This window comes from Gobius niger (genome assembly GCF_951799975.1).
Source record: "Gobius niger genome assembly, chromosome: 13".
Lineage (NCBI taxonomy): Eukaryota > Metazoa > Chordata > Actinopteri > Gobiiformes > Gobiidae > Gobius > Gobius niger.
In genome coordinates, this window is record NC_136864.1 from 16,741,035 (window position 1) to 16,767,914 (window position 26,880).

At 41.3% G+C, this 26,880-nt stretch overlaps 3 protein-coding genes across 4 annotated transcripts; 2 read left to right on the forward strand and 1 right to left on the reverse strand.

The window, feature by feature from the left end:
• Positions 1 to 1,006: 1,006 nt before the first annotated feature.
• On the reverse strand, positions 1,007 to 16,473 carry LOC306973345 (abl interactor 1-like). 2 transcript variants are annotated; one of them, XM_079570255.1, is made up of 11 exons: positions 16,169 to 16,472; positions 13,464 to 13,631; positions 8,260 to 8,436; positions 6,601 to 6,615; positions 6,223 to 6,329; positions 5,995 to 6,135; positions 5,452 to 5,552; positions 5,074 to 5,289; positions 3,286 to 3,372; positions 1,738 to 1,923; positions 1,007 to 1,553 (listed from the first exon to the last, which is right to left on the reverse strand). In XM_079570255.1, exons 1-11 carry the CDS (start codon positions 16,283 to 16,285, stop codon positions 1,378 to 1,380), a joined length of 1,491 nt encoding a protein of 496 aa, XP_079426381.1. In that variant the 5' UTR covers positions 16,286 to 16,472; the 3' UTR covers positions 1,007 to 1,377. The 2 variants fall into 2 exon arrangements, with proteins under 2 accessions (XP_079426381.1, XP_079426382.1); XM_079570256.1 differs by lacking the exon at positions 6,601 to 6,615 and having other exon boundaries at positions 16,169 to 16,473.
• A 380-nt stretch (positions 16,474 to 16,853) lies between these two features.
• Positions 16,854 to 20,437, forward strand: LOC306973301 (acyl-CoA-binding domain-containing protein 5-B-like). The gene is made up of 13 exons (XM_079570207.1): positions 16,854 to 17,244; positions 17,545 to 17,668; positions 17,744 to 17,816; positions 17,957 to 18,107; positions 18,216 to 18,242; positions 18,340 to 18,522; positions 18,781 to 18,999; positions 19,077 to 19,168; positions 19,292 to 19,460; positions 19,533 to 19,732; positions 19,814 to 19,861; positions 19,953 to 20,065; positions 20,142 to 20,437. Exons 1-13 carry the CDS (start codon positions 17,112 to 17,114, stop codon positions 20,152 to 20,154), a joined length of 1,545 nt encoding a protein of 514 aa, XP_079426333.1. The 5' UTR covers positions 16,854 to 17,111; the 3' UTR covers positions 20,155 to 20,437.
• Positions 20,438 to 20,739: 302 nt separating this feature from the next.
• On the forward strand, positions 20,740 to 26,869 carry LOC306972183 (ATP-dependent zinc metalloprotease YME1L1-like). Its single transcript, XM_079568703.1, has 18 exons — positions 20,740 to 20,909; positions 21,231 to 21,365; positions 21,459 to 21,624; positions 21,704 to 21,796; positions 22,096 to 22,205; positions 22,292 to 22,452; positions 22,548 to 22,621; positions 22,733 to 22,906; positions 22,985 to 23,137; positions 23,216 to 23,348; positions 23,422 to 23,484; positions 23,569 to 23,681; positions 23,761 to 23,916; positions 24,005 to 24,156; positions 24,238 to 24,364; positions 24,443 to 24,516; positions 25,731 to 25,817; positions 25,899 to 26,869. The coding sequence occupies exons 1-18, from the start codon at positions 20,877 to 20,879 to the stop codon at positions 26,040 to 26,042; spliced, it is 2,148 nt and encodes a 715-aa protein (XP_079424829.1). The 5' UTR covers positions 20,740 to 20,876; the 3' UTR covers positions 26,043 to 26,869.
• Positions 26,870 to 26,880: the final 11 nt, after the last annotated feature.

Genomic DNA, 26,880 nt, shown 5'->3' on the forward strand with positions numbered 1-26,880 from the left:
TCGGACGCTGGCACCTCCTCACTCCCACTGATGGTGAAGCACACAAAACACTGGCAGCTTCTCACGGTACAGAGTATATACAAGAAGAAAAGACGTCACCAGGGACAAGAACTATGTTTCTTTTTTTTTTTTAGCTTGCAATGCATTCTTTACACACAAACTTCACCGTCACTTCTCAGCAATCCGGACATCAACAGTGGCAAACATTCAAGTCACGTCCAAAAATACTCTTCATTTTGTGTGTTTTTTTTCATAGAGGGGAAGGTCTTTAGATAGATCATTCACAGTGCAAATGAAGGGTAGGAAGCTTCTGAATTTGGAGTTGGGAAACACAACAATCAACTCAGTCAGAGGTTTTAATAAATAAATGAATGCTTTTAAAGTGGTCATCTGGACAGGTTTAGTTGAAAACGTTTTCAACCATTTTTCTAGTTAGGACAATTAATGAATACTAGGGCTGGGTACCGTATCGAAAGCAGGTACCAAAAACAAATATAAAATCTTTGTTTTGGTGCTGTTCATCAAAAAAAGTGAAACTAAAGTTAAAAAACTAGAATTTTTTAGGGGGGAAACAAGTGGACAAATTGGGAACTTTTTTTTTTTAACTGGGAAAAAAATATATTTTTTTTTAAAAAGAAAGAAAAAAAAAAGTTACATTGGGGTAAAACACATAGAAAAATTGGGGGGAAAATTGGAAAAAAATTGGGGACATTTGGGTAAAATAAGATAAAACTTTGAAAGTGTTTTTCCTGCCCTTTTAGTAGTTATAGAAGCTTCTTGGTTCTTTCACCTCAAACAAATGATACAAATGCAAAGTAGATAAAATGTTAAAATTATAAATCTGTTTAATGGCTCTATATGACAAATAATTAAGTATCGTTCAGGTATCGGTATTGAGTTAAAGTTCCGGGAACAGAAAAATAATGTAACAGTACCCAGCCCTCATGAACACGGCTGTGGAGGGAGAATGACATGACCTGTTGTTTTGTTTTGCTTTTTTCCCCGAGTCAATTTGATTCATTCTTCTAAAAAAAAACCTAGTCCTGATGACTACTTTAAAAACGTTTGTTACGGTGGGCGACGGAGTATTCACAGACACATCTGATCATTGTCAGTTCTTGATTCACTTCTTCTGCCTGACAACAACAGTGTAAACTAACAGATGCCACTATCCACAGCTTGTCCACCCTCCGTCTTGTGCGACTAGGTTTTTGGACTGGTCCCTTATCGACTTTCAAAAATAAACATGTAAACTCCTAACGTTTTCACCATGGCACTTCATTCGGACCGGGAGCTGTACATATCGCTACACTGCATTCACTTCTGTACATTGTCGTGATCGGAGTTCAAAATGGCAGTAGGTCAACGCTGAGTGTTCTAGTCGGCATAGTGCATGATGGACTCAACATAGTTTCCTGGGAAGAGTCCAGTGACGCCGTTGCAGACGCCTTCGAACCACCCGTCGTCGTTCTTCTTGATGATGTAAATGATGGCTCCTTCCATGAAAGACAGCTCATCCTCTTTGTCCTTGGAGTAATCGTAGATGGCCACAACTACGGGGAAACAGAAAACATTTTACTAATACCAAGACCAAACCCAAGCTGCACCTCGATTATCAGCTTCAGTATCAGTGCATCATTCACATAAGTTGGCAACACTATCATTGATGAAGCTAATTTCTGAAGCACAATAGCATCTGCCAGGTTTCATTATGAGAGAATGGAGGGTTTGCCAGACCTTTCTCCAGGTAGGTCTTGGGCGCCCACTGTGGGTCTCCGTCCGCGTATGGGTCACTGTATTGAACCACGGAGGCGTCCTCTTCCTCGTAGTCCACTGGGGGAGGGGGAGGAGGGGGAGAGGGCTCCTCAAACACTGACAGATCTTCTGGAGGGGGAGGAGGAGGCGGGGCAGGGCTGTCTGTGACTGCAAACACACATTTATCAAATGAGAAACACCAACAAATACAAATACGCCCAGTGGTGGCGTATTTGTATGCTTTCCAAAGTAATGTATGATTAATGTTACCCCTTTTACCCCACAAAATGTATCTGTAAGTTTTACTTCTGGCAAGTATTGCAATTATATCAGTGAATAATGTTTTAAAATCAAGATAAAGTGCAGGAGAAGACTAGACTGAAATAGGTATTATTAGAGATTAGGAGATTTTGTTGTTTGCTGATGCCATTGTGCAACCACAATAATTACCGCCTTATTGGCACCAATTCAATTTGAATTAAATTGTTATTAATTGAGCAGCCCTGTAGACTGCTATTATGTTGGTATTTGTTGATATGGTTTACATTGCATCACATTGCACTGACAGTGATCCTCTAGAGGGCGCTGCAACATTAAGTTTCTGCGGGAATAGTTTCACTATGATTGAAAAATTAGAAAGAAATATTCAATTATTGTTTACTATAGACAACATTTTTTATAAAGATTTTATGTCCCAGTGGAACAATGAACTGACATTTCTGGATCTTCATGAAGACAAGGATGTGTCTTTTGGGTTGGCTTGAACAAATCCTCTAATTGATTAAGAACATAGTTAAAGGATGAGTCAAAAATACTGAGGTAATTATGATACGAGACTGGTGTAATGCTTTTTCAACCTCAAGATTAAATGTCTTAATCAAAGCTTCTGGATTAACATTGGATAACTTAGGATCAGGCCTAAAATGATGTGTTTGACTGAATGACTCACTGCTTGTCGTAACCTGAAGCCTCTAGACAGGCCGAACGTACAATCAGTTCACATTTCTTCTTTGCGAGTTCGACCGGAGCTTTCTGTGATCCATCACCATAGCAACAGACAGACATTGAAAAGGCGTGCCCGTCGCCAGAAAGTGTGCTGAGTGCAGTGAGTCACAGAGGAGCAGAGGGGGCAAATCATGTGGCCTTTTAGAGCTGCAGACGTACAGTGAGGAGACAGGGCTAACTGTGCATGACTTTTAAAATCCTGCTCTTAATAAGACTTACAGTAGAAACGCTCAGACCAGTGTGTGTTATATAAGACAATACCAACATTTATAGCAGTTTTCTTCACACATATTTGATTTTTCCCGATTAGTGTGCATTGGAATTCTGTACATTGCCTTGAAGAGGCATAAAAAGGTGTCTGCTGCTTCAGAAAGTTCACACTTGACCGTGATTGGCTAAAGCAATCTGTCACTTACTCAGAGCATGACGCGACTGACCTTTAGGAGTGTCTGTTTGAGCACAGCCTGTCATAATTATGCCTGCAGCTGCCAATGATACAGTATAGTGGTCGTGCATTTCACTTACTGCTCTCCTGCATTCTGGCCACAAAGCCGGTAAGAGGGATCTGTGGAGTCAGCTGCACCATGGGAGGAGGCGGAGGAGCCACAGACACTGAAGCAGCAAAAGCAGCAGAAGAAATGCAGCGCGTGAGACAAGAAAGAAGCAACTGTGTGAAAGAGCTTGCTGTTTACAGTGGATTCAGAATTATTTCATTTAATTTTTCAAGCCTTTTATTTCATTATCATATATACCCTTTTACTGTTACTAAAATAGAAACAATTGCCCTTGTATAATACCATAATAAACATAGACAAGCTTTCTGAACCCACTGTATAAATGTGAAGCATTGTCCACTTGTTTTCAGAGTGCAACTGTAGACATTATTTAACAACTGTAACATTTTTAATCTATAGTCGGCAAAAAGAGCGAAATGTAAAGCATAAAACTGCTTGCATTTATGTTTACACATATCATTTTACTGGTTGTTTCTTGAGTATTACACATGCTACGCCCAGTGTGACATAATTCTTCCACCTCAGCGGCAAATGAAAGCCAACGATGACTCAGAAATTACACGTCCCTGGAAACTCATGTCTTATTATTACCTCAGAAACAACCCAGACAGGGCTGTAAGTCACTAGACGGCACCAAGTAGAGCCCTAAAAAACCTGCAACAATGAATCCTGACCAAGTCCTAATTTGGTCATTTCTGTCCCTTGATGTTGTGATAATATGTTCTGATTAAGGCTAAACCTCGTGAGTATTCTTGTCATTACTTTGGTGACTACGTTCCATGAAAAGAAGCTTAAGTTTTTCTAAACAAGTAACTTAAATAGTACTACCAGGAGCAAAGGAAAATCCGGTTAATTTTATAGCTCCGCCATCATAAAGCTCATCTGATGTCCCAGTTTAAATCCCCTGCTGATGCTGATGTTGTGCGGCTGCTTTATTGTCTTTCCCTCACAGACAATAAAGCTCCTCTGTCTGATGCTGGCCGTCCTGAGAGAGAGGGGCCATTAGAGGAGCGCAGCTGTTTTGCCAAAGTAAATTCTAGTCTCAAACAGAATATTGGTTTATAAAAAGGTTTCTCCTTATCAAATACATATTTGTCCACATACTGCCCTTACATGGCTCTTGTTTTAATGCCTTTTTTACTTTATCAGACGAGTTACGTAATGATACTAGCCATATAAACAACAACAATGTCATGGCAACAAACCTTTTTTAATTCGATAGACCCATGTATGAGGGTAATATCTAAATGCATTTTTCAATATAGCAACTAAAATGGAGCTACTGTAATTTCCGGACTATAAGTCGCACTGTTTTCATAGATTGGGGGTGACTTATACTCAGGTGTGACTTATACTCAGGTGCGACTTATATATCAAAATATATAGTTTCACATGTTTGTTATTTTCACACTGACAGCCACTAGAGGGTGCTCTAGGCTTGTCTACCAGTATCTGCCACTCCTTTACCACTGAAGATTTAAACAACCGTAATGGAGCAGCAGACAGAAAGTTTGGGGTGAGCGAGAAACTTGTGAGTGACTGGCAAAAAGTGGAGGTTACTCTTACTGCAATGAAGAAAACAAAAAAAGCTGATCACGGGATAAATGCTAGGTGGCCACAGCTAGAGGAACGAGTTTGCGAATGGGTGCTTGAACAACATGATGCCGGGAGAGGCTTGTAAACGGTGCAGTTACGCATCCATGCCCAGGTTGTTGCCAAGGCGGGTGCGACTTATACTCCGGAGCGACTTCTAGTCTGGAAAATACAGTACAATCTTTTTGCGCAGCGCAGCATATACCTGTGTTCTGTTGGTAGCCCGGTCCTCCGTTCAGGTGCGGCTGCTGGGAGGACACAGAGGGCGCGCGGCGGTACGTGCCAGTGGCAGAAACCATTGAGGCGGACGATGTGGTCGACGAGTTGTGGCGCGAGATCTGCCGCGAGATCGTGCCAAACTGGGACATGGGGATCGGACCCAAACCGGGGCCCTGTGGCACTGAGGCGGCAGATGGAGCAACTGAAACATCAGGTAGACACAAAAAACAAATAACTAATTGAAAGGGGCTTTTCCATTTCAGCAGCTTATCTCAGCAACTATAGGTAGGAATCAAACTCAAGATTTACTATCGCCATTTCATCTTTGAACTATAAATTAGCACTGTGGTGTACAGCTCCTCACCTTGGCCCATACTGGGAGGGGACGGGGTGGGAACTGCCAGAGGTACCCCCGATCCACTACCGCCACTGTTCTCTCTGCCCCCGCTTCCCCCGCTGCTGCCACTGGAGAGGACATACAGAGAAACAGAATGTAGAGGGTGATAGCCTCGGGACGAGCCGCGGTGTAATTAGACGACTGTGTTTGACAACCCCTTATTACATCCGTGGTGTCATCGCTCCCCGTGTCTCTGCGGCAACGCACTCACAGCCCTGGAAATGTGCTGTTGGACAGTCACTGGGCGACACTGCACTGACAACGCCACAGTGACACAAACATTTCAAAGGCTTGGATAAATTAAAGAGTGAAGGGATGTGCCTGGACTTGGATTGTTTGGATCAACATTTACACCCATTTTGAAAAAGAGAGTCTCCTCATGTTCAACAGTCCTTTGAATCCAGATTTTTCACTTATCAAGCCAAAATAATGTGATTTTTAAATGAAATATCAGATGAGTTAGAAAGTTTTTAGGGAGCAAATATGTAAATGATTGTTGTTGTATGGTACCTGTGAGTGCGGGGCCTCTGGTTGAGGGACGCGGTGCGTGCAGGACTGTGCTGGTTGCCGAGTCGGGCCGGGCTCGTCATGTAGTCGTTTGGCACCACAGGAGGCTTCACCGGCTCCAGAGTCTTGTACGGAGTGTTACGTCTGTGTTTGTCAAGATGACACAATAGCACTTTCAATTAGGGGAACATATTTCACCCAATGTATGTTTCAACATGCATTTAGATGTACCCCAGCGTGCCGCGGCCGGCCATGGGGGGGCTGGGAGGTTTCTGTGTTGGTGGGTTGGTCCGGGACAGCGTGCCACCACCGCGTCCTGCTGCATTGTTTCCGTGTTGCTGGAGAAGCAAAGATAAATTAAAACACCGCTTTTGTGTGCACTAAAATGCTGACAACAGTGTTTTTTTTAAGCAGAGAACATCACACTTTAGGACTCACTAAGAAAGCCTGGATTGGTTTCAGTTCAATTTCACAGTGACTTTTCGAATATTTAATAAGAACAGTCTATATTTTACAGTATTGATGCATAAAATAATATATTTTTGTGTTACAATTACAAAACATGCATAACTTCCATGAAACATGACAAAAAAGACATCAGCATCTTACCTTGGCCTTAAGCCACTGAGAAAAAGCAGCAGAAACAGAGACAGAGAAGACACACACGGGTTAATGGCGGATGAGGTGACAGTTAGTGACATTTTTGAAAAGTTGTATAACATTAAACCCCCACAGCCGACGCTGAAAATGCAAAAGTAGTTTGTGTGAACCACATTTTACATTTAGATTGCATCAGCAAAAGTGCCATTTTAAATATAGGCAATGGGAGCTATTAATACTGTTTCCCAGAGACAACATCTAAAGCAACACTGGATGAAAAAGAGTCCTCTGCAGCACGTGTTTGTTTGTGTGTGTGTGTGTGTGTGTGTGTGCGTGCGTGCGTGTGTGTGTTTGTGTGTGTGTGTGTGTGTGTGTGTGTGTGCGTGTGTGTGCGTGTGTGTGTGTGTGTGTGTGTGTGTGGCTATGCTGTTACATCAGAGTCTACACTTATGTTTGATGCTGCTGCTCTCACAATCACGTCCACTTAAACTCAGTGACACACCGGAATAATGAATGTGATGGAGCTGTGAGGGGTCGTAGCTTTATAAACAGGTCGCAAAGTAACGCCATGAGTAACAGTTTACTGTCTATGAGTGTGTTCACTCGGACACTGAATGTCAGGCCTTCGAACGCCTCGGAAGCTCACAAAAGTCTGTAATGTGTGAAATCAAATCTAGCAATCAGGCCGGCCCCTCCACAAACTGAACCATTTTAGGGCTATTTATTATTCATTACTTTGAACACTACTTCTGTTCTGTCTAAAATTTGTATTGGATTATAAATAGAAAAACAACAACATGCTTTTTGATTTCATCTTGTTTGTGAGATTCAAAGCAACCAAAGCAGATAGATTGTAGTGACATTTGGGTCAAATGTGCGTAAAATATCTGATTTGATCTGATCTGAATGCAGCCTTAGTCATGTTGCCAAGTGCAAGGTCCATCTATTATGTGTTTGTGAGCAGACATCATTCATCTCTGCATCTGTAGCTGGAGCTGTATTAGCATACAGGGCTGTGCCAAATCCCTGTGAGGAGGAAACACCAGCTTTTGAATTTGAATCAGTGCATGTCTGATATCGACAGACAGCCTCTGTCTATACAAAAAGAGAGGAAAGAGGAGACTGGTGCAGAAATACATAATAGTGAAATACAATGAATGCTTCCTCACATCCCAACACAGTAGTTTAGTGAATAAGAGGCTGTGGGAGAGCGGATGGATCATGCAGAGAGAGGATAAAACACAAGAATTAAGCGGAAAAAAGCAGAATATTCCAGTCGCTGCAGTTACGGTGTCTGCATCAAATGCTGTAAGCATTACGGTTTTGCACGGAGAGGTTTTGCCTTGAAGGAAGAATCCACTTTGTACAACTGACTAACATTTCCTGCATGTGTGTGGGAGCTGTAATTACTTTAACGGCCACAAATCGATGGCTGAAGTGTGAGTGCGCATCAGCGTTTGTGAAATATTAGAGCCGACAGTTACATGGACTAGGTGTGAACTCCACTAAAATGGCTCTTCCTGTCTTCCATAATCGATTAGGCTGCAAATCAGGATACTACATCAAAGTAATGACTTCAGGGGGTTTGACTGTGGCCAGGTTAGGATTGGTTTTACATTATGGCCAAAGGACTTTGCTCTTGTATCACTGAGATTGAAAAATTCTTACTTTGACCCCATGCCCCACGTCGTCCAGCAGTGTGTAGTCTATGGGTTTTCGGATGTAGCGTACGGGCCGCTCCATGTTGCCCGGGGCGATGATCTTGTGGGTGCGAGACGTGTTCTTGTTCGTGGTCAGGATCCCAATCTCTCGGCGAGCCACCTTCTCCTTGTGAATGTCCACTGTCTGCAGGGCCAATAGAAATTAATGTGAGTGAGTATTTATGATCATTTCACAGCAAAATCCAGCCTCCAGTAAATATATGAATACATGCTTACCCCATATCTTAATAATTCATCCACACACTAATCAATTGATGTAAAAAAGTGCCATTCCATTTTATATCACAAACTTTACTCCAATCTACTCCAAACACATTTTAAGTTAAAGCAGAACTAAGTCATGCCCCTAGAGGCCATAAGCGCCACTGTAGGTGTCGTAGCATATTGTGCTATTTTTTACTCATTAATTGTCCATGAGAATAAATACTACGCTGACAGAAAAGACAAAGGGAAAGAGGGATATTGTACATCCAATAACACAATGGAGATATTTTTCACTAAAACTTGGTCGTAAATACTGTTTAAGTGGCACTAGCCCGCAGTTAGCTTTGCCCGTTAGCCTGTTAGCTTATTCGTGATTCCATTAGTGTGTATTGCGCCTCCGACCTGGCGCAGGAAAGGTTGCAAGTGTGATTTTCTGGCCAGAGACACCACAATCATCCCATTAACACTTGTATTACCCCTAGAGGGACTACAAAAAGGATTTATTATGGTATGGTAAATCCCTTTAAGCTTAATTGATTTCCGACACCTATGGCTTCTCTTGTAATAGTGAAGATACTACATTGAATAACACTGAATGACAAATTAAGGCAAAGGCGTAGGTAGCACCCTGGCCTTTCTGTGTCGAGTTCTCAAACCTTCCACACCAAATACTACCTCATAAAATATTTGAGCTCCCAGGTCCCACCAGGCACTGAAGCCTCCCACTGTGTGTCCACACTCCAGCAGTGGCCATCCTGTACCCCATTATTCTGCTCGACCGGCTGCTGCCCTCACACATATTTGATGAACATTCATTTAACCCCAAATAAGGGTCAAACTCATGAAATGGTGACCTCTTCCTTATTTAAAATTAAAATCACAGCGGCTCACTGCATCCGCTCACAGCCGGCCTGCACAAGGAAGGAGTGATGAAATGTAAGCTGCCACTACATGTTAGGGATTTCTTAATGAAGAGGTGGTTTGGGGAAATACGTTACAATACTTCAATTCAAATTATTTCGAAGTTGTGCCTTAATTCAGCTGCATCTACAACACGCTGACGCATTTAGGAAACACAGAATAACAAGGTCACCCATCCATCTCAGAGCAGGCACCGACTGACAGCCCCACCTCCCTCCGAGGCTGAAGATACGAATCACACAGAGAAAACTGAAGTTTGATGGGCGTTTGTGGCGCTAACGGCCGCTCCCTGACGTTCAACTGTTTATTTCTGATGGTGTGAGATATATATAGTGTCTGCTTTTGGAGGAGGAAGCTGATGGGTCACACCCCGTTTCAACTGGAAGTAAGCAATGATACCCTCCTTTTCCTGTTACTGAAAAGCAAGAAGTGGCAGAGAGGACATTACACAAGCACATGGGCCAAAATGCATGTAGAGAAAACTGTAGTTGAAAAAAGTACCGTAATAATGAGTCATACAGTGGGTATTACATTTACAACATTAAATACTGCATTTATTTTCTATCAAGAGTACAATAGTATTTTAAAGCCATACTACCTAACATTTCAGGAGTCAATACAAGCATTTATATGCTTATGATTGTGTAAATTGGTTAAAAAAAACTAAACTAAACTAATAACATGTCTTTACTGAGTGAACTTGTGGCTCAGTATTTTATGACAGTTTAGTTCAGGGTCAGGCAACCTCAGGCCAGGGGCCAAATCCAGGATTAAACTCTGGCCTTCAACATGATTTTGAGAAATACTATTACACAAATCAGAGGGTCCCTGACTACTCTAAAAATGTGACAAATACTGTCAATTGTGGCGGAGTTGGTAGAGCGGGTCGAGCTAGAATCCCGCCTCCTGAAGGTGCACACTGTCGTTGTCCTTGGGCAAGACACTTCACCCTCCTTGCCTCCAGTGTCTGTAATAACTTGTACCTATGTAGTACTTACATAATGGAATAACTTGTATTCGTACTTTGTAAGTACATAATGCACCCGAGACCCTGAGGGTTAGGGCTTAAGGTTAGGGTTAGAGTTAGAATTATGTCTTTTTACATGATGTATCTACAAACTACAAATACATATTATTCCATTGTGTATCTAACCCATAGGTACAACTTATTACACATTGTTACAGAGCACATTACACTGTACTAAATTTAGTTAGGTACAATGTATCAAGGGTTGTGTAAAAGAAAGTGTTACCGAAAAGCGCTATATAAGCTGAGTCCATTTACCACAAAACTGTCCAAATAAAACACCCAATTAAGTCATATAATATGTACAACAAATGGAATTCGTTCGGTTTGGTTTATTTGCTGGGGACCGTGCACGTTTATGAACACCACATCGGATTGCAGCCATGGGTTAATTTGCATCTGTTGTCCCACACTCGCACTCTCCGTCATCCTGGCCTATTGTACATGTTTCTACTGATAGGAGAAACCGGAGGAAATCTAAGCAGACACAGGGAGAACACGCAGAGAGGTCACGTCCACGTGGAATGTTCCTCAATGTGGCTTTAAACTGCTGCCCTAATGGTAAACTAGTGTTGTTTACAGTTTGAACAGATTGCCTGTAAGTATGAATTTTGTGTGGTAGAAATGGCAATAAAGCAAACCTTGAACTGCAATCCTACAAGTACTAGTATGAGTATCTGACTACTCCGTTCAAACCTCCTTTGTGCTGCAATAACCTTCTTCAAATGAGAAAAAGATGAATGAATGTTAGTGGTTGTAAAAACCCGATGGAGTTTATTGTGATTATCTATGCTCTTAAAGTCAAATGAGTGAACCATCTGCATGCGACAAATTGATTCATTTGTTTGACTGTGGAAGATGTCACATATGAAGTAATTGTAAAACTATCAAGCATTCTGTATTACCTGTTATTACCTAATGACTGACGGCAGACCTCGGCGTGGCCTTCCTGTGCGTACGCCTAATCTAATTTAGTGTGTAATCCTTAATAAAAACATCTGGCCGCACGCCTGGGTGAAGCCTTGCCGCCCCATTGTCAGACAGATGGCACAGCTGTAGCGTTCTCCGTGGGATGTGTGCTCACCTAATCGCTGTATGGCAGTGACGGTTCACAGAAGTACAACCCCTTAGCAACTCATAGAAGGAAGTCCTAGAACAACCTGCATTTAACATCCACGCTCAAAGAAAATAAAAGCGCTGGCATTAGATGGTATTGTTAGTGTGAATACATCATCATGAAGCATGAACAAATAATGGCTTGAATATTTTCAAAGCCCTTAATCTTCTGCAGCACAACAGAATTATAATCATGACTGCTGTATTAAGACCTCGTAATTATAAACAACAAACAAACAAACATGCAGATCGGAAAGAGTTTGGCACTTTGAATAAATACATTGCATTTAGGTGTTACTAATTTAGTTTTGGCATACACTTCCTGTTCTCATTTTGCGTCTTCACAGCTATATTGTATCTCACTACTAAGATGAAGTTGTTGAAATAGAGGGTCGAACACTACAGTAAGACGCTTAAGTGACTCAGAGCATTTGTATTTTAGACTACAATAAGATGACGATGAGATGATTCAACAACTAGGCCAAACTTTTGTATTCATCTCAGCTTTGGTTGGCCACTCTCACTCACTATAGCTCCACAACTTCTTTTTGTAAATCTATCATGAAAAGTGATAGTCGGTGCAACTTCATATGATCATGTGACTGGGGACGATGGGCCTCATTCACGACACGTTTGTTCTTAACGCCTTCTTAGGAAGATTTTGGCATTCACAAAACTTGTTCTTTGCTGATAATGTACCTCTGTAAGAACAAATCCTAAGAACACTCAACAGGACTCTTACACACAAAAAAAACCTCCAGTTCTGTTCACAATCTTGCTTCTGATGGAACCCAACATTCTGAGTCATATACAGTATATTTGTACATATTAAATCCTAATTCATTCCATAAATCATGTACATTTTTTTCAGATTAAGCTGGTTATATCACTTGTACTTGTATTAATGGCAAGTAAAGTACCATTGTCGCCGCCGTTCACAAATAGCATTAAATGAGCTGCATTAATTATTTGATGAAAACAAACGTGGGCCTCGATCTCATAACCTTGTGATTACAAATACGCACGTTCTACTTGCTGAGCTACACAAGTGGAGTCATCGCATCTATTTAACGGACTGACCCGTGAGAAGAGGAAAACCCTTAGGGATGTACAGGTTATATCTATTTAAACATTTTGTAATGAGAGCAAAGTCGCCCAAAGGTTTAGGTTTGTCCTTAAGCGCGTGGCTATTAGTGTTGGATTCGTGTTTTGCCATTCACATCCTTCTCTGGCTGCCTGTTGCAGAAGAAAAAGCTCCATTATCCTCATTAACCAATGTTAACTTAAGGTGAGTGTCTTTTGGTGCAAGGCCTCAACTCTAAAGTGCAACTTGGACCTCAGAGCTCACCCCTGACAGGTTTGATGAAGTGCAGAGGGAGAAGAGCAGGACATACAGAGACTGACAGAGAGTGGCCCGGGTGAGAACAGAACAACATGGGACATAGGCGACAGAGAGGACTGCTGATGAAGCACGGGCTGTCACTGAAACACTGTGGAGGCTGGCAGGTCCAGGGAGCTAAATGTCACATGTCTGTCTGAATATAAAGGGGAACACTGCTGAGCTGTGATGATACTGTAAGAAATGTTACCACACAGTAATGTTACTGGTATTCATAAGATATTTCATAAGATATTTCTAAAATACTTTTATAATAGCATTTTGGAAAATATTAATATGATATTTTTGATTAATAGCAGTAAATGACCCTTTGATAGAGGAACCCATGTGCCACACTTTGTTTAGAAAATAGAAATGGACAAGACTTTTAATCAATGCACAATTGACTACAAGAGTATTCGTGGAGATCCTCAGTGAATATCCATGCATTTCGAAATATGGTTAATTAGTAGAAATATCTAGCTACAGTATTTTAACTTCATACCTGAGAGATGTGGTTGATGGAGGACTCCATGCGGCGCAGTTGCGAGGCCTGGATGTCCAGTAGTTGCAGCACATTGTTGGCTAAGGCATTGATCTGATAGGCCACACTGGCCAGAGACTGAGTGGTGTAGGCCTTAGTCTCCTCCAGGGCCTTTCTCTTATCCTGGGCCTGAGAGAGAACAGCAGAGACATGGTCAGTCCAATTAAAGACAGGATGTGTGGAGGAGGAAATGGAGAAGTTGGCCACAGGAAGTAAGGTAGAAGAAGCGGAAACGCTGCATTTTCACTAATCATTTACAAGAAATAATGTCAGCAGGATGTAATTACTACATGAAACAACATCGCCCTAACTTAGGGCAGTGGTTCCCAACCTTTTTTGTCTCCCGTACCCCTTGAGTCATTCATGTAAACCAAGAGTGCACTCTGCCACAAGGGAATGATTTATTAGTATTTAGTAGTGTGTTGTCTTTAAAATAAAGCTACAATACTATCAAAATCAACCTTTTTACTGAAAAGCATCATTTCCCTTTCCTTCCAAGTGCCCCCTGCTAAGTGTTAAGGTCCCCCAGGTGTTGGAAAACACTGGTCTAGAGGTTTCCTGAGCTGGCAGGGCACTTTCTTCCTTGCTTCAGCTCCTCCTGAAATTCAGCGACTTCTGAAAACTTGCTAAATGACAACTAATCTTGCTAATCACGCCTATTAGACAAATAAACGGGAAAATAAATGAACTACTTTATTGTGTAATGTGACATTAAAAAGATTGATAAGGACAACAATAACTTCAGATGGATAGCTCGATGGGACAGGTGCGTGTGGGAGTAGAGACCAGCCAGCAGGAATGCCAAGACACTTTGTTGGATCCTAAATCTCCACCGGCTGGCAAACCATCTGTTTCTGGAAACCTTTAAATAGTTGCTGGATATGCTTATTTATAGTTTAATAGCAAAACAGGGATAAGAAGCACAGGTCTACAACTACGGTGAGATATTATTGCACATATTAGTAGAGTAGAGAGGTACGGGAACATACACTTCAGATAAGTAATGTAGTATTATAGAGCCTATATGACTTCTAATGAAAAATGAATTGACTAAATCGAGAAAAGGAAAAATGGAAAGTCTAATCCCACTTCATCACAAATATACTACAGACCTGACACACCCTAAAGACTTGAATGATGTGGATGCGACAAATAAAAATAAATCTAGTCACCTACAACTTTATTCAAAGTCCCTCCGCTCACACACCTTTATGAAAATGCCTTCACGGCTGTCTCCCTTTACTTAATAATTGTATTTCCTTTGTACCCTATAACAGATCCTGAGCCCTGGACGTGATATCAGTTTGAACACTAGTCCTGATATTGGCAAAGACTGAACCCCATGAGTCATTATGTGAGGAGCTGTGATTCAGAAACATATCATGTGACCCTCAAAGGGACGTGGTGAGGTCAGAATCAGCACAGAGTTTGTCAAATAGAGATCGGGGTTGTGCCGTTTTTTTAATACAATATTTAACAGACAACAATCACGCCTCTCTGAGTGAATAATGGCGCAACATTTTGATGAGCAAGTCATACAATTATTTTGTTCATTTAGTGAAATTCTGCTGACAGAGAAGACGATACAAGTTTTTGTTTCATTGCGGATGGGCGGGCACAGGGACTAGAGAAATTAACCATTCACCAGGTAAAAATGGATGAGCTTTCCTCCTATTGACTCTTATTCACACTGTCAGGAACGGAAAGCCAGAAAGTCATGTATGATGAGTGTGCACAATAGAAAGTGATGACTTCAGCACTTTGTAGATCAATTAAGGGTCTTCAACAGTCATAACCATAGACTGTGCATCCTCTTATTCAAGATTCATTACACAAGTTGCGATCAACCTATATTTAAAACATATATTTAGATGAACAAAAATACAATGACTTGTGTTAGCATTGCAATATGAAGGTTATAGGCACTGCATGCTGCACACCAGTCAGTCAACCACACTGATAATGTCAAAGAACATGTGCAGCTACATAGCATCATTCATGGCTGGACGTGTGCAGCACATCTGAAGGGTTTATCTATATTTCATCACATGTGAAGCGTTTGTAAAGGGGTGTGGGGGGGGGGAATCCATCACAGGTACTGCATGGTAGGATAACATTGCTGCCAAAAGCCTTATTTTAATGACGGTTTGTCAGCCTTGGCAAAAGCAAAGTGTGGCAACATTGCAGTTCAATGATTAGGTAGTAGCAGATCCTTCTCTCGCAACTGATTTGTTTTTTTTATTTTGTATCATCCAATGCAACCTCTATGGGAGTGTGTTTGAATAGTATGAAGCATTTTGCACAGTCACAGCCATCTCACAGAACGGATTCAATCATTCACAAACCACTTGGCCGTAGCACGACACACCCTCTCTAAACGCTCCCAAAGGCTATTCAACCCGGGCGAGTGTAGCTTATTTCTGCTACCGCGGCTCTGGATCCCCGGGCCGGACCGCAACCTCCGCACAACCCGGTCAAAAAGCACCGTACGAAGCGACGGAGGGGTGTTTTTTTTCGGGGGGGAGAAATCGCGGTTTCTGGATCTGTCTCGGTCGGACCAAGCGCTTCCTGCCTGTGGTTTCGTTCCGCAGACACGACGGCAGATCGCGGCCAAACACTGTGAATCAAAGCGCCCCCCCCCGTGCGCGCCCCCCTCTCTCTCTTACCTGAACATAATTGTTTTCGCAGTATTCCGCAACACGGGAGAGGTTCTGGTAGCTCTCCACAAGCGCCCGTTTCCCAGCGGGGATTTCCTCCTCTAACAGCATTTGTAGCTCTGCCATCTTACATCCCTTTGCATTTCTCTCCTCTCTCTCTGTCCTTCTGCGCGGAGCGAGGCGGTGATGCTGCTGTGGCTGTGGCTGTGAAAGGGGCTCCCCCGCCCGGCTTTGTGGGGCGGTAGGGCCTCCGAGTCACAACAGCCCGTGACAAATCGACATGAAAACACGGGGCACGGATTGGCCGAAAGACTAGTTAACCAATCATGTCACGATCTCTGCGCGTTACAGTAAATAATAGTGGAAATATGAAGGGAGTCTGTCATGGCGTGCGTAAAGTGAGATATTTACTGTCAAACTATATAGAGTTTTATATTCATCCCTCGTTCATATTGGTGTTCAATTTGCACGAAAAAAAAAAACCCTCATTTGGATTAATATATATATCTACAGAAGCCTACGCAATACTACATTTCCCATAAGCCCCTTCGGTTTAAATCCTCCGCTCTCAAGGGCTTGTGGGATTTGAAGGAGAATTGCTGCATGAAGCACGTAGAAAGCATTCTATCTGCTCCACGGACTGAACCGGAAAAAAATACATTTCCCGACGCAGAACACGCCGCCGTTCACCATCTCCTTGATTCGAGGCCAGATCCGCCAGATTGGCTCGCAGGTACATTGCAGAGGGAGGCAAGATAATTAACTTATGAAAGAATTGCTTCTAGAACTTGGCCTATTTATGATGATGCCAAATATCGATTGTATCATTTTTGACGGAGCTTTTTCATTGACTGTCCCAAAGGAAACGCTACAACTTGAATTCATCAGCAAACCCCTGTGATATGAAAGAAGACTGCTCTTTATTGAATGAAATCCCTTATCAGCAGTATTTATGCCTAATTTAAATTCTTGCCATTTGACATCCTTGCTGGAAATGAGCATGACACCAGAAGAGGAGGACGAATACAGCCTGGAGGAAAAATTTTATGCTGCAGTAAAAGTGATCCGGACTTTGCCAGAAGATGGTAAGTCAGGTTTGTTCGTTGTTGGTGAGTAAACAGATTCTGATTGACCTACATTCAGCTGTGAAGAGCTCTTCAAGAGCTCTTGGCTGACCCTGTAAAGATAAAGCTGCTATAAGGATAATGGATCATCAAGCTTTGTGTTAGACAGTCTGTGAATTGGGTTTTAAGTGAGGAATGTAGCCTCCTCCCTGATCAAGTGTAACCTAAGCAATATCTATTACACTCATATAGAGCACAATTTTCTACAGTGGTGAACATTTTTATTCTGCACCTTTACCTACCACATTTCAATTTTTTCAGGCCCTTTCCAACCCTCAGACGACATGATGTTAATGTTCTACAGTTATTACAAGCAGGCGACATTAGGGCCCTGCAACATGCCTCGGCCAACAGGCTTCTGGGACACAAGGGGCAAAGCTAAATGGTAACATTTGTTAAAGGATTTATGCAGTAATAATAACATGTTGCAGGTGTTTGAGCCAAGTTCTTGTGTTTCCAGGGATGCATGGAGTGCTCTGGGAAATATGACAAGGGAAGAAGCGATGAAAAATTATGTTGAAGACATCCAGCTGGTTGGTCCATTCACAAAATTGAAAGCTCTTTGCACATTGAATATTAATTAGCTTTTTTGCCATGGATACAATTCATATGTTAAGACTATTATTTTTCTGATATAGATTATTTAACAAGCCTTTATGTTGTTTACTTTAAGATCTTGGAGGCCATCCCGATATCCAGCGAAGTTACTGACTTGGTACAAAAGCTCGGTAACTTCTACACAGAGGTGGAGAGCAATGATGAAGATGCAGGGGAAAATATGCTGGATAAAAGACCTTTCACAAGACCATTTGCAAATCACACAGGTACAATAGAACAGGATTACAATAGATAGATCAAACAGTAGGCTATAGGAAACTAGCAAGATCACCAACACTCAGTGATTGAATGTATTTTTGTTTTGTTTCTAAAAGAGCAAGTCATGAAACCAACCATTGAAGGCAAGTCAGTGCTCTGTGTTTTCACAGTTCCATTTTGTTCTTTGTGGCTAATAACATATCAACTATAATTGACACAAGTATTTACTTCGTTGTTCAGGCTATGGAGATCTTTGGGATGATATACAAAATCTACCGGAAATAGAAAAAGATGACAGCTTTGCTGGTGTAAGCGTGGATAGTGAGGAGTCAAATGGCTACAGACACCGTTGGGAATACATAAACAGGGAGGCTGATATTTCTTATGATGAAAACAAGGAGGAAGAGGAAATGGAGGAACAAGGTATACGTAGTATATGTTTTCTGGGGTTATTGGCTAGTGACTATCAGTGTTCATTTCTTTCCCAAAATATTACTTGCTGACTGTAATTAAACAATCAATAAATCTAAACTATGACCAACATTGAAATTAAATCTGTTGTGGAAATTAACACTGAAGTAGACTGTGGCTTCTTATAGTACCTGTGTACTACTTGCATACACAGGTGCCTTTTTTCAAATATATTCTTATAATCTATAAGTGACAATTTGTATGTTTAAGCCTGGAATCCTGACCCAATGCGTTTGATGGCTGAGCGCAGGAGGTGGAGATCGGACACTGGGGGCTCAAACGGCAGCAGCATGGAACCAAGTGTGTCCTCTTTCACCAATGGGACACACAGCTCTCTCAACAGTGAAGTGGAAGAAGAGGAGCTGGCATGTTCAGTAGAGCCAATTGTTCGTCACAATCCTCATACGCATTTCAATGGGCATCCGAGTGGTACGATTATAAATAATAAATGAGCATTATGTATACATACACTTTAGCTTTTGGCTGATAATCCATGTTTTATACAGATCATAGTGTAGCTGCTGGGAAAAATGTTAGTTCTCCAGATTCAGATAATGAAGAATTCTGTGATTCAATGGAGCACCTAGCTATGCATGAGGTACAGGATTAATTTGGATTTCACTGTAGAAGTGTTGTTTTATTGATAATGTTTTTATTAACTTGTTTATTGATTGATTGATTTTGTTAATTATTTATTTACATATTCATCTATTTTGAAAAGGGTCTGCCTGCATCAAAAAGACAATCACAGAACTCAAGATCTACCGCCTTAAGACAAAGTGACCCATGGTTTGACACCTTTTCAGCACTAAACAGTACAATTGAATCTCATCTGGTGGATGGGATGAGAACAGTTGAAAACAAAAGCGCTCTGTCAAGAACAGGGACAGGTGATTTTTTTCAGCTGTGATTAATTATTGTGATGTGACTACTTAAGTTGTATAAATCTATTGTTGTTTCAGGCACTGGATCAACATGCAGCTCACCATTTGGTCCTAATATCTTTGCAGCATGTTGCAATGGGTCACAGAGGCCACAGTCTCTTTGTCGTTCTAGGGAAAACATTAATGAACAAATTGCTAGTGCTCTGTTTAGACTCCAGCATGACATGGACACTGTGCTATACAGACTTCAGACTCTAGAGGTCCTCACAGCGTCACAGGTAAAACTCAAGATTGTTCACTTTCTATTATCTTTCCATAATGGCTGTAAAATGTTTGTTTTTATATTTTCCCCATTTAAGCCACCATCACCTTCACCGAATCAATATCCTCTGGCTACTGCCTTCCAGGTATATTTAAGATTAGTATTTTGGTTATGAATCATGAAAATGCGATCTTTTACACACATCTTTTACTTATATCTTTTACTTATATCTTTAGATCATCAGACCTTGGTGGCCTTTACAGACCTCTCCAGTTGCTGTGTTTTTCACTGTATTTTGGCCTGTGTTTGCACATTGGCTGGTCCGGATGTACTTACGAAGTAAAAGGAGGTGAGGTTCGTATCAACTCAATCGTTGCAAGATTATTTCTCACCAATAATAACTTGTATATTGTCTGTTTTTACAGGAGGATTACGTGATCTTGTGCAAACCTTTTTGAACCAACAACATAAACAGGGTAATGATCCTTTGATATATCAGCAAAGCAGTAAAAGCTTTGAAGGTTGAAATGAAACAGAATAAGAGCCTTTGTACTCTAGGCTTGACATTGTGAAAGTGTAGCATGCAGAAAAATAATGTAAAATAGATTAATACAATCTGTTAGACCATTAAGGACTTTCTGGTAGTTCACAAAATAAAAGAACATAAAGGGTAGTAAACTATTGAATGCATATGAGACGTAGCCGCTGTGACACACTTTTTTAAAACTATGTTTAATCATTATGACTGTACAAAATGTGTGTAGTCTATGTCAATTTAATGCTGTATTTTCAAAACTACAATGGTTTAATTGTAATTTATTTATTAGACTGCAATAAACCATTTTGAGACCAACACCATATTCATCTAATATTTTATTTAATCAGCCACCACACCAATATTATAACACAAATGAATAAAAAACTCTTTCTTTTTCAACATGATCATAACAGTAAAGCGGAACGAGAAGCATCATCTGCAAAAAAGGGGGAAACATTTCACTGTGAGGCCAGTGATGACGTCAGTGTCATTTCCGGTTTGTGTCAGCTGTTGGAGTGATTTCAAGTTCACGTTAGCTATTATATCACCTTAATAAAGATGGAATAAACCAGAGCATCGCCTTTAAACGACAAGAAACACCATATTATCTCCACAAGTCGTTATGTTTTCGTTGTCTACGTCCGTTCAACCGCAGGTAGGGATCTTAACCTAGGCCCTGTTGTGGGATCAACGTTGTTGTTTTGGTTCTCGTTATCAACTCATGTAGTTACAGTAGTTAGGCAATAAGGCTCCAAGAATTGCCCTGTATCAGTGCAGCAGATAGAAGTCACGATCCGCTCCTATTAATCATTTTATGAAGCCATCAGTTGTGTGTTACCCATAGTGTTACCTCTAGTGTTTGCTGCGTCAGTGACATTACACACCGAGACTCGTTTCAGTTTCTTTTAGATCTGAAAATCCAGTGCTGTATGTTTCCCCCCTATAGTGCATTTCATATCCATGTGTATTTCCTCAGGTGACTGTGCCCCTCAGCCACCTGATAAATGTTCTCCAGTCTCTGAAGGGTTCAGTGAGTTCACGAACATCTGCAACATGTAAATCAACACAAAACAAGGAGTATGTTCCAGAGTCTGAACATCTCCACGCAGAGGTATTTGCATAATTCAGTTATAAATTATATCTAATATTTGATTTGATTTATGTATTGTTTAGCTATGACACATATTTATTTTTCAATTAACAGCCAAGCCTGCGTGACTTGGGCTTGTCAGATCTTGGGAAGCAGCAGCTGGATGACTTGATGAACAATGTCTTTCCAAAAGAAAAGTCTCTGTCTTCAGCTCATATAAGTAACAGTGAATGGAAGAGCTCTCATCTCTCAACACACTCCTTTTACCACAATAAGCATGGTAAATATTCCATCAGAAAGATCAGTTATAGTCTCAAATTCACCTTTGCGTCAATTGTCGATGACTCCTATCTTACCAGGCTTCCAACATCTTCCTGGATCAATGCCGATTTTTGCAAAGCCGCATTCCTCTCTTTTTCACTCGGTCTGTTCAGAGCTTCAGGCCTGGCCAGGTAACAAACTAACAATATTTAATGACAATATTATGGAGGTCATTTGCCAAGCGTTAGCCTGTGTAAAATGAATAGCATGTGCAAAAGTAGATCCGATTCAACAGTGTCATTTGCGCAATATTGACGCATGCAGCATTATATACTGTAATATAGGCAAGTCCAACTGTAAATTGGGTGAGCCCTCAGAAAGCTATATGCAATTTTCTGGGTTGCACTTGCTGTTTAGCGCCTGTCTTGATAAATGACCCCCTGTGTGTTCTGATAAATGTCTGTCGTAAATAGTTGTTGTTTTATTATAGTATTGGTTCAGAGCAGAGGCTTTAAGACCTTAAGGACCAAAACCAGGCGCCTTCAGTCAGGTTTGGACCGACCCATTGAGCCAGAGGGATTCACACCATCCTTCATGAAGGTCAGTCCTCCCCTACCCCCCCCGAAAACTAAAGCAACAATTGCAAATGTAATACTTCTGAGAATGAAGGTTATATGTTTCTGCAGGGTTTCCTAACTCGGGACAAAGGGGTAGATATGGAAAGTCTGGACACTCTGTTAAAGAACAAGAACATCCCAGATGGGCAGCACGACTCTTTCAAAAGGGGGTTTGCTGAAGGGTTCCTCAAAGCACAAGCCCTGACACAACGCACCCAAGGCAGGTTGCAGTAGTTATTCTTCTGTATAAACCAAAGCTGCTACTCTTCATTGTGCTTTCAATCAATGACTTGTTATTTTAATTCAAATGCATAGATACTTCGAGGAGGACTCGTCTGATTTTGCTGGTGCTGCTTCTTATTGGGATCTATGGCATTTCAAAGACACCATTTCTATCGGGTAAAGGCTCCTTTCAATGTATATCTTTTATGAGTTAATAAACTGAACCTGTTTTGTAGGTTTAACTGTATGCTGTGTGATTTCGAATTGTAATCTAACCATTCTGCACAGTACGGTTCCGAACCACATCAGGCTTAGACTCTGCTGTGGACCCAGTGCAGGTGAAAAATGTGACCTTCGAGCACGTCAAAGGTGTGGAGGAGGCCAAAAACGAACTACAGGAAGTGGTAGAGTTTCTAAAAAATCCACAGAAGTTCACGGTCCTGGGAGGAAAGCTGCCTAAAGGTATGACTGGCTGACAATAAACACAACAGTGACATGTGTGAAGTGTGTTTAACTCTGTTTGTTCTGGTTTGCCTTCAGGTGTGCTGCTTGTGGGACCCCCGGGGACAGGAAAAACTCTCTTGGCCAGAGCAGTGGCGGGAGAGGCAGATGTACCTTTCTATTATGCCTCTGGATCTGAATTTGATGAAATGTTTGTTGGAGTTGGAGCCAGTCGCATCAGAAATCTTTTCAGTGTGTATTTACTTTCCACATTATAGAATAGTAAAGTTTATAAACCTCTCAAGCTAGTAGTGTGATATTTATTTGCAGGAGAGGCCAAAGCTAATGCACCCTGTGTGATCTTTATTGATGAGCTCGACAGTGTTGGAGGAAAAAGGATTGAGTCTCCAATGCACCCATACTCCAGACAGACAATCAACCAACTCCTTGCTGAGATGGATGGGTAATTTACACAACTTCTCTGTAGAATGCTGTCACGTGTTACATATGCAACATTAAATTTGTTATTATTAAAGGTTCAAAACAAATGAGGGTGTGATTATCATTGGAGCTACAAACTTTCCAGAGGCTTTGGATAAGTGAGTTTACTTCTGTTACAGCATCTGGTTGTTCCATCTTTTTTTTCTTGTTATTAGAATGATCTATTTTTTATTTTATTTTAGTGCTTTGGTCCGACCCGGACGCTTTGATATGCAGGTGACTGTCCCCAAACCAGATGTCAAAGGTCGCACAGAGATCCTCAATTGGTATCTCAAAAAGATTAAGGTGGACCCAGGTACAGAACAAAGCTGCTCTATTATTTAGCCTACAGCAGTTTTGCAGTACAGAGGATATATTGTGTGTTGTTTTCACAGCCATTGAAGCCAATATTATTGCCCGAGGCACAGTGGGCTTCTCAGGTGCTGACCTGGAAAATCTGGTGAACCAGGCAGCCCTGAAGGCAGCAGTCGATGAGAAGGACATGGTTACAATGAAAGAGCTGGAGTTCGCTAAAGACAAAATCCTCATGGGTGAGCACTCAAAGTAGCCATTGCTCTTCTTATGTCTTTGCTAAGTTTCGTTTCATAAATACGATTTTGATGTGTTTGTTATATATAGGACCTGAAAGGAGGAGCGCAGAAATCGACAAGAGGAATAAGGAAATCACTGCATATCATGAGTCCGGTCATGCAATTGTAGCGTATTACACCAAAGATGCAATGCCAATCAATAAAGCTACCATCATGCCAAGAGGACCGAGCCTGGGGCATGTAAGAAATCCCACTGCCACAACACTGTACTCTATATTACATAGAAGCTTTATTGCTTTTTTTTAATGGGGTTTAATTTAGGTGTCCATGCTTCCTGAGAATGACCGGTGGAGTGAGACCCGCTCCCAGCTGTTGGCCCAGATGGATGTGAGCATGGGCGGCCGGGTGGCTGAGGAGATTCAGTTTGGAACAGAAAACATTACAACAGGTAAAACTTCTTTAAAGAGTCAAATCTACAAGTTGCCGTAATCAATCAAGTAAAAAAGGGACATGTGCTTTATTGCAGGAGCATCTAGTGACTTTGACGCTGCCACCAAGCTGGCAAAGATGATGGTAACCAGATATGGAATGTGTGACAAGGTTAGCAGCTAGAAATGAAAAAAAGTACCGTATTTTCCGGACTATAAGTCGCTCTGGAGAATAAGTCGCACCAGCCAAAAAATACATGAGGAAGATGGCTCCTATCTGGGCACGGAGCCATAACTTCACCGTTGACAAGCCTCTCCCGGCATCACGTTGTCAAGCTCTCGTTTGCAAACTCGTTCCTCTGGTTGTGGCCTCAAGCTTTTAGCCTGCGATTAGCTTTTTCTGTTTTCTTCATTGCAGTAAGAGTAACCTCCGCTTTTCGCCAGTCTCTCACAAGTTTCTCGTTCACTCCAAACTTTCTTTCTGCGGCTCAATTATTGTTTTTCAAATCTTCAGTGGAACAAGAGTAGCCGATACTGGTACACAAGCCTAGAGCGCCCTCTAGCGACTGTCGGTTTGAAAATAACGAACATGTGAAATTATATATTTCAATATAAGTAAGTAGTAAGTAAGTAAGTAATGTTTATTTATATAGCACCTTTCACAGACAAAAGTACATTTACATTTACAGTCACAAAAAACGTGGTTATGAAACAACCCTTATTCCACTGGAATTTCAAACACTTTCTGAAACAAGTAGGTTTTCAGTTTGCTCTTAAAAACATCAACACAATCAAGTAAGCGCAAGGAAAGCGGAAGATCGTTCCAGAGCGTCTGCGCGACCACCTGGAAGGAGCGATCTCCTCTGGTGTTGAAACGAGTACGAGGGACCATGAGAAGGTTATGATCCTGAGACCTCAGCCTCCGAGAGGGGGAATATGGACACAACAAGTCTCTAGTGTAGGACGGAGCCTGACCATGCAAGGCTCTGAAGGTCAACACCAGGATTTTAAAATGGAAACGAAAACTGACTGGAAGCCAATGAAGGGCTTTCAGAGTGGGAGTAATATGAGCCCTTCTATTTGTGCGAGTCAGTAACCTCGCTGCAGAGTTTTGTACCTGCTGAAGACGAGACAGCGCCTTTTTGTTTAGACACGAGAATACACTGTTACAATAGTCTAAACGGGAAGACACAAAGGCGTGGATAATCATTTCAAGATCATCTCTGGACACAATTGATCTAAGTTGAGCTGCACCTGAGTATAGAGTCGCACCCCCAACTATGAAAAAAAGTGTGATTTATAGTACGGAAAATACAGTACATTAATCTGGATTATTATTTATATACTACAGTAATAATATATATATATTTTTTCTGCCTTTATCAGTTGGGTGTGATGACCTATGGGGACATGACAGCTCAGAGCCCGGAGACTCAGGCAGCGGTGGAGCATGAGATCCGGCTGCTTCTGAAGGTTTGTGCCTTTACATACATATTTAATTACACTATTAATGAACTGTGACAACATCCTGTACTAATGTATTTTCATTGTCAGGAGTCTTACGAACGAGCCAAAGCTCTGCTGAAGTCTCGCAGCAAAGAGCACAAAAGCCTTGCGGATGCGCTGCTCATGTACGAGACATTGGACGCCAAAGATATTAAAATGGTCCTCGAGGGCAAGACTCTGGAGAGCAGATAAGACTAGACACCCTGGTGGGACAGTATGAGACATGGCAATACCACAAGAATTAGCAAAAACCGCTCACATCAACGCTCGAACACTTCAATGCTTTCATTGTAGAGAATCTTTTCTTTGTCTTCCTCAGGTCACTTAGTGAGTATTATGAAACCGTGAATGTACATGATATATTCTCCACAAACCCAACGCAGCCTCAATATCGAGGTTTGTGAAATTAGCTGTGACTTGTTCTGTCTGTGCTGACTGACAGGATTCCTTCTTATCAGTTGTCAGGAAAATGGATTATCAGATCCTTGTGATGTTCAATTATAATTCTTGCCTACAACGTTGCTGTATTTTGCTTTTGTTCTGTAAGTTTCCATAAAAGGGATGTTTGTGTAAATGCACTTATGCACTCTTAATGTCAATAGTATATTTTATTGATATGTGTACAGATAATAGGAATTGCTGCTCAGACTGAAAGCGTGAGCGAAACACGTTTGTAATTAAGATGAGAGAAAGCTGTTTTAAAAAACTTCACTGATGTGAATTTGGGTTCTGTAGAATAGAAATGGATGTTCATGTACATTTAGCTTAAAAACTAGAGATGTTTTGCTTTATCTCCTTCCAGGTTTCATCTGTTGATGTTTGGGACATCGAAAAGCCTTTTTTGGGGGGACTTGAAAGCCATTTTATCATAGGAAATATCCCAGACAAAGATATTAAATGTGTGTGTTTTTTTTTTAATTTGGATGCAGGAAGTGGCTGTTGTGCTTCAGCCAGTTTATTTTGAATGATCATATTTGAGCCGGGTTAAGTGTAAATAAAAGTGGATTATCAGTTAATAAAGGAGTAAATG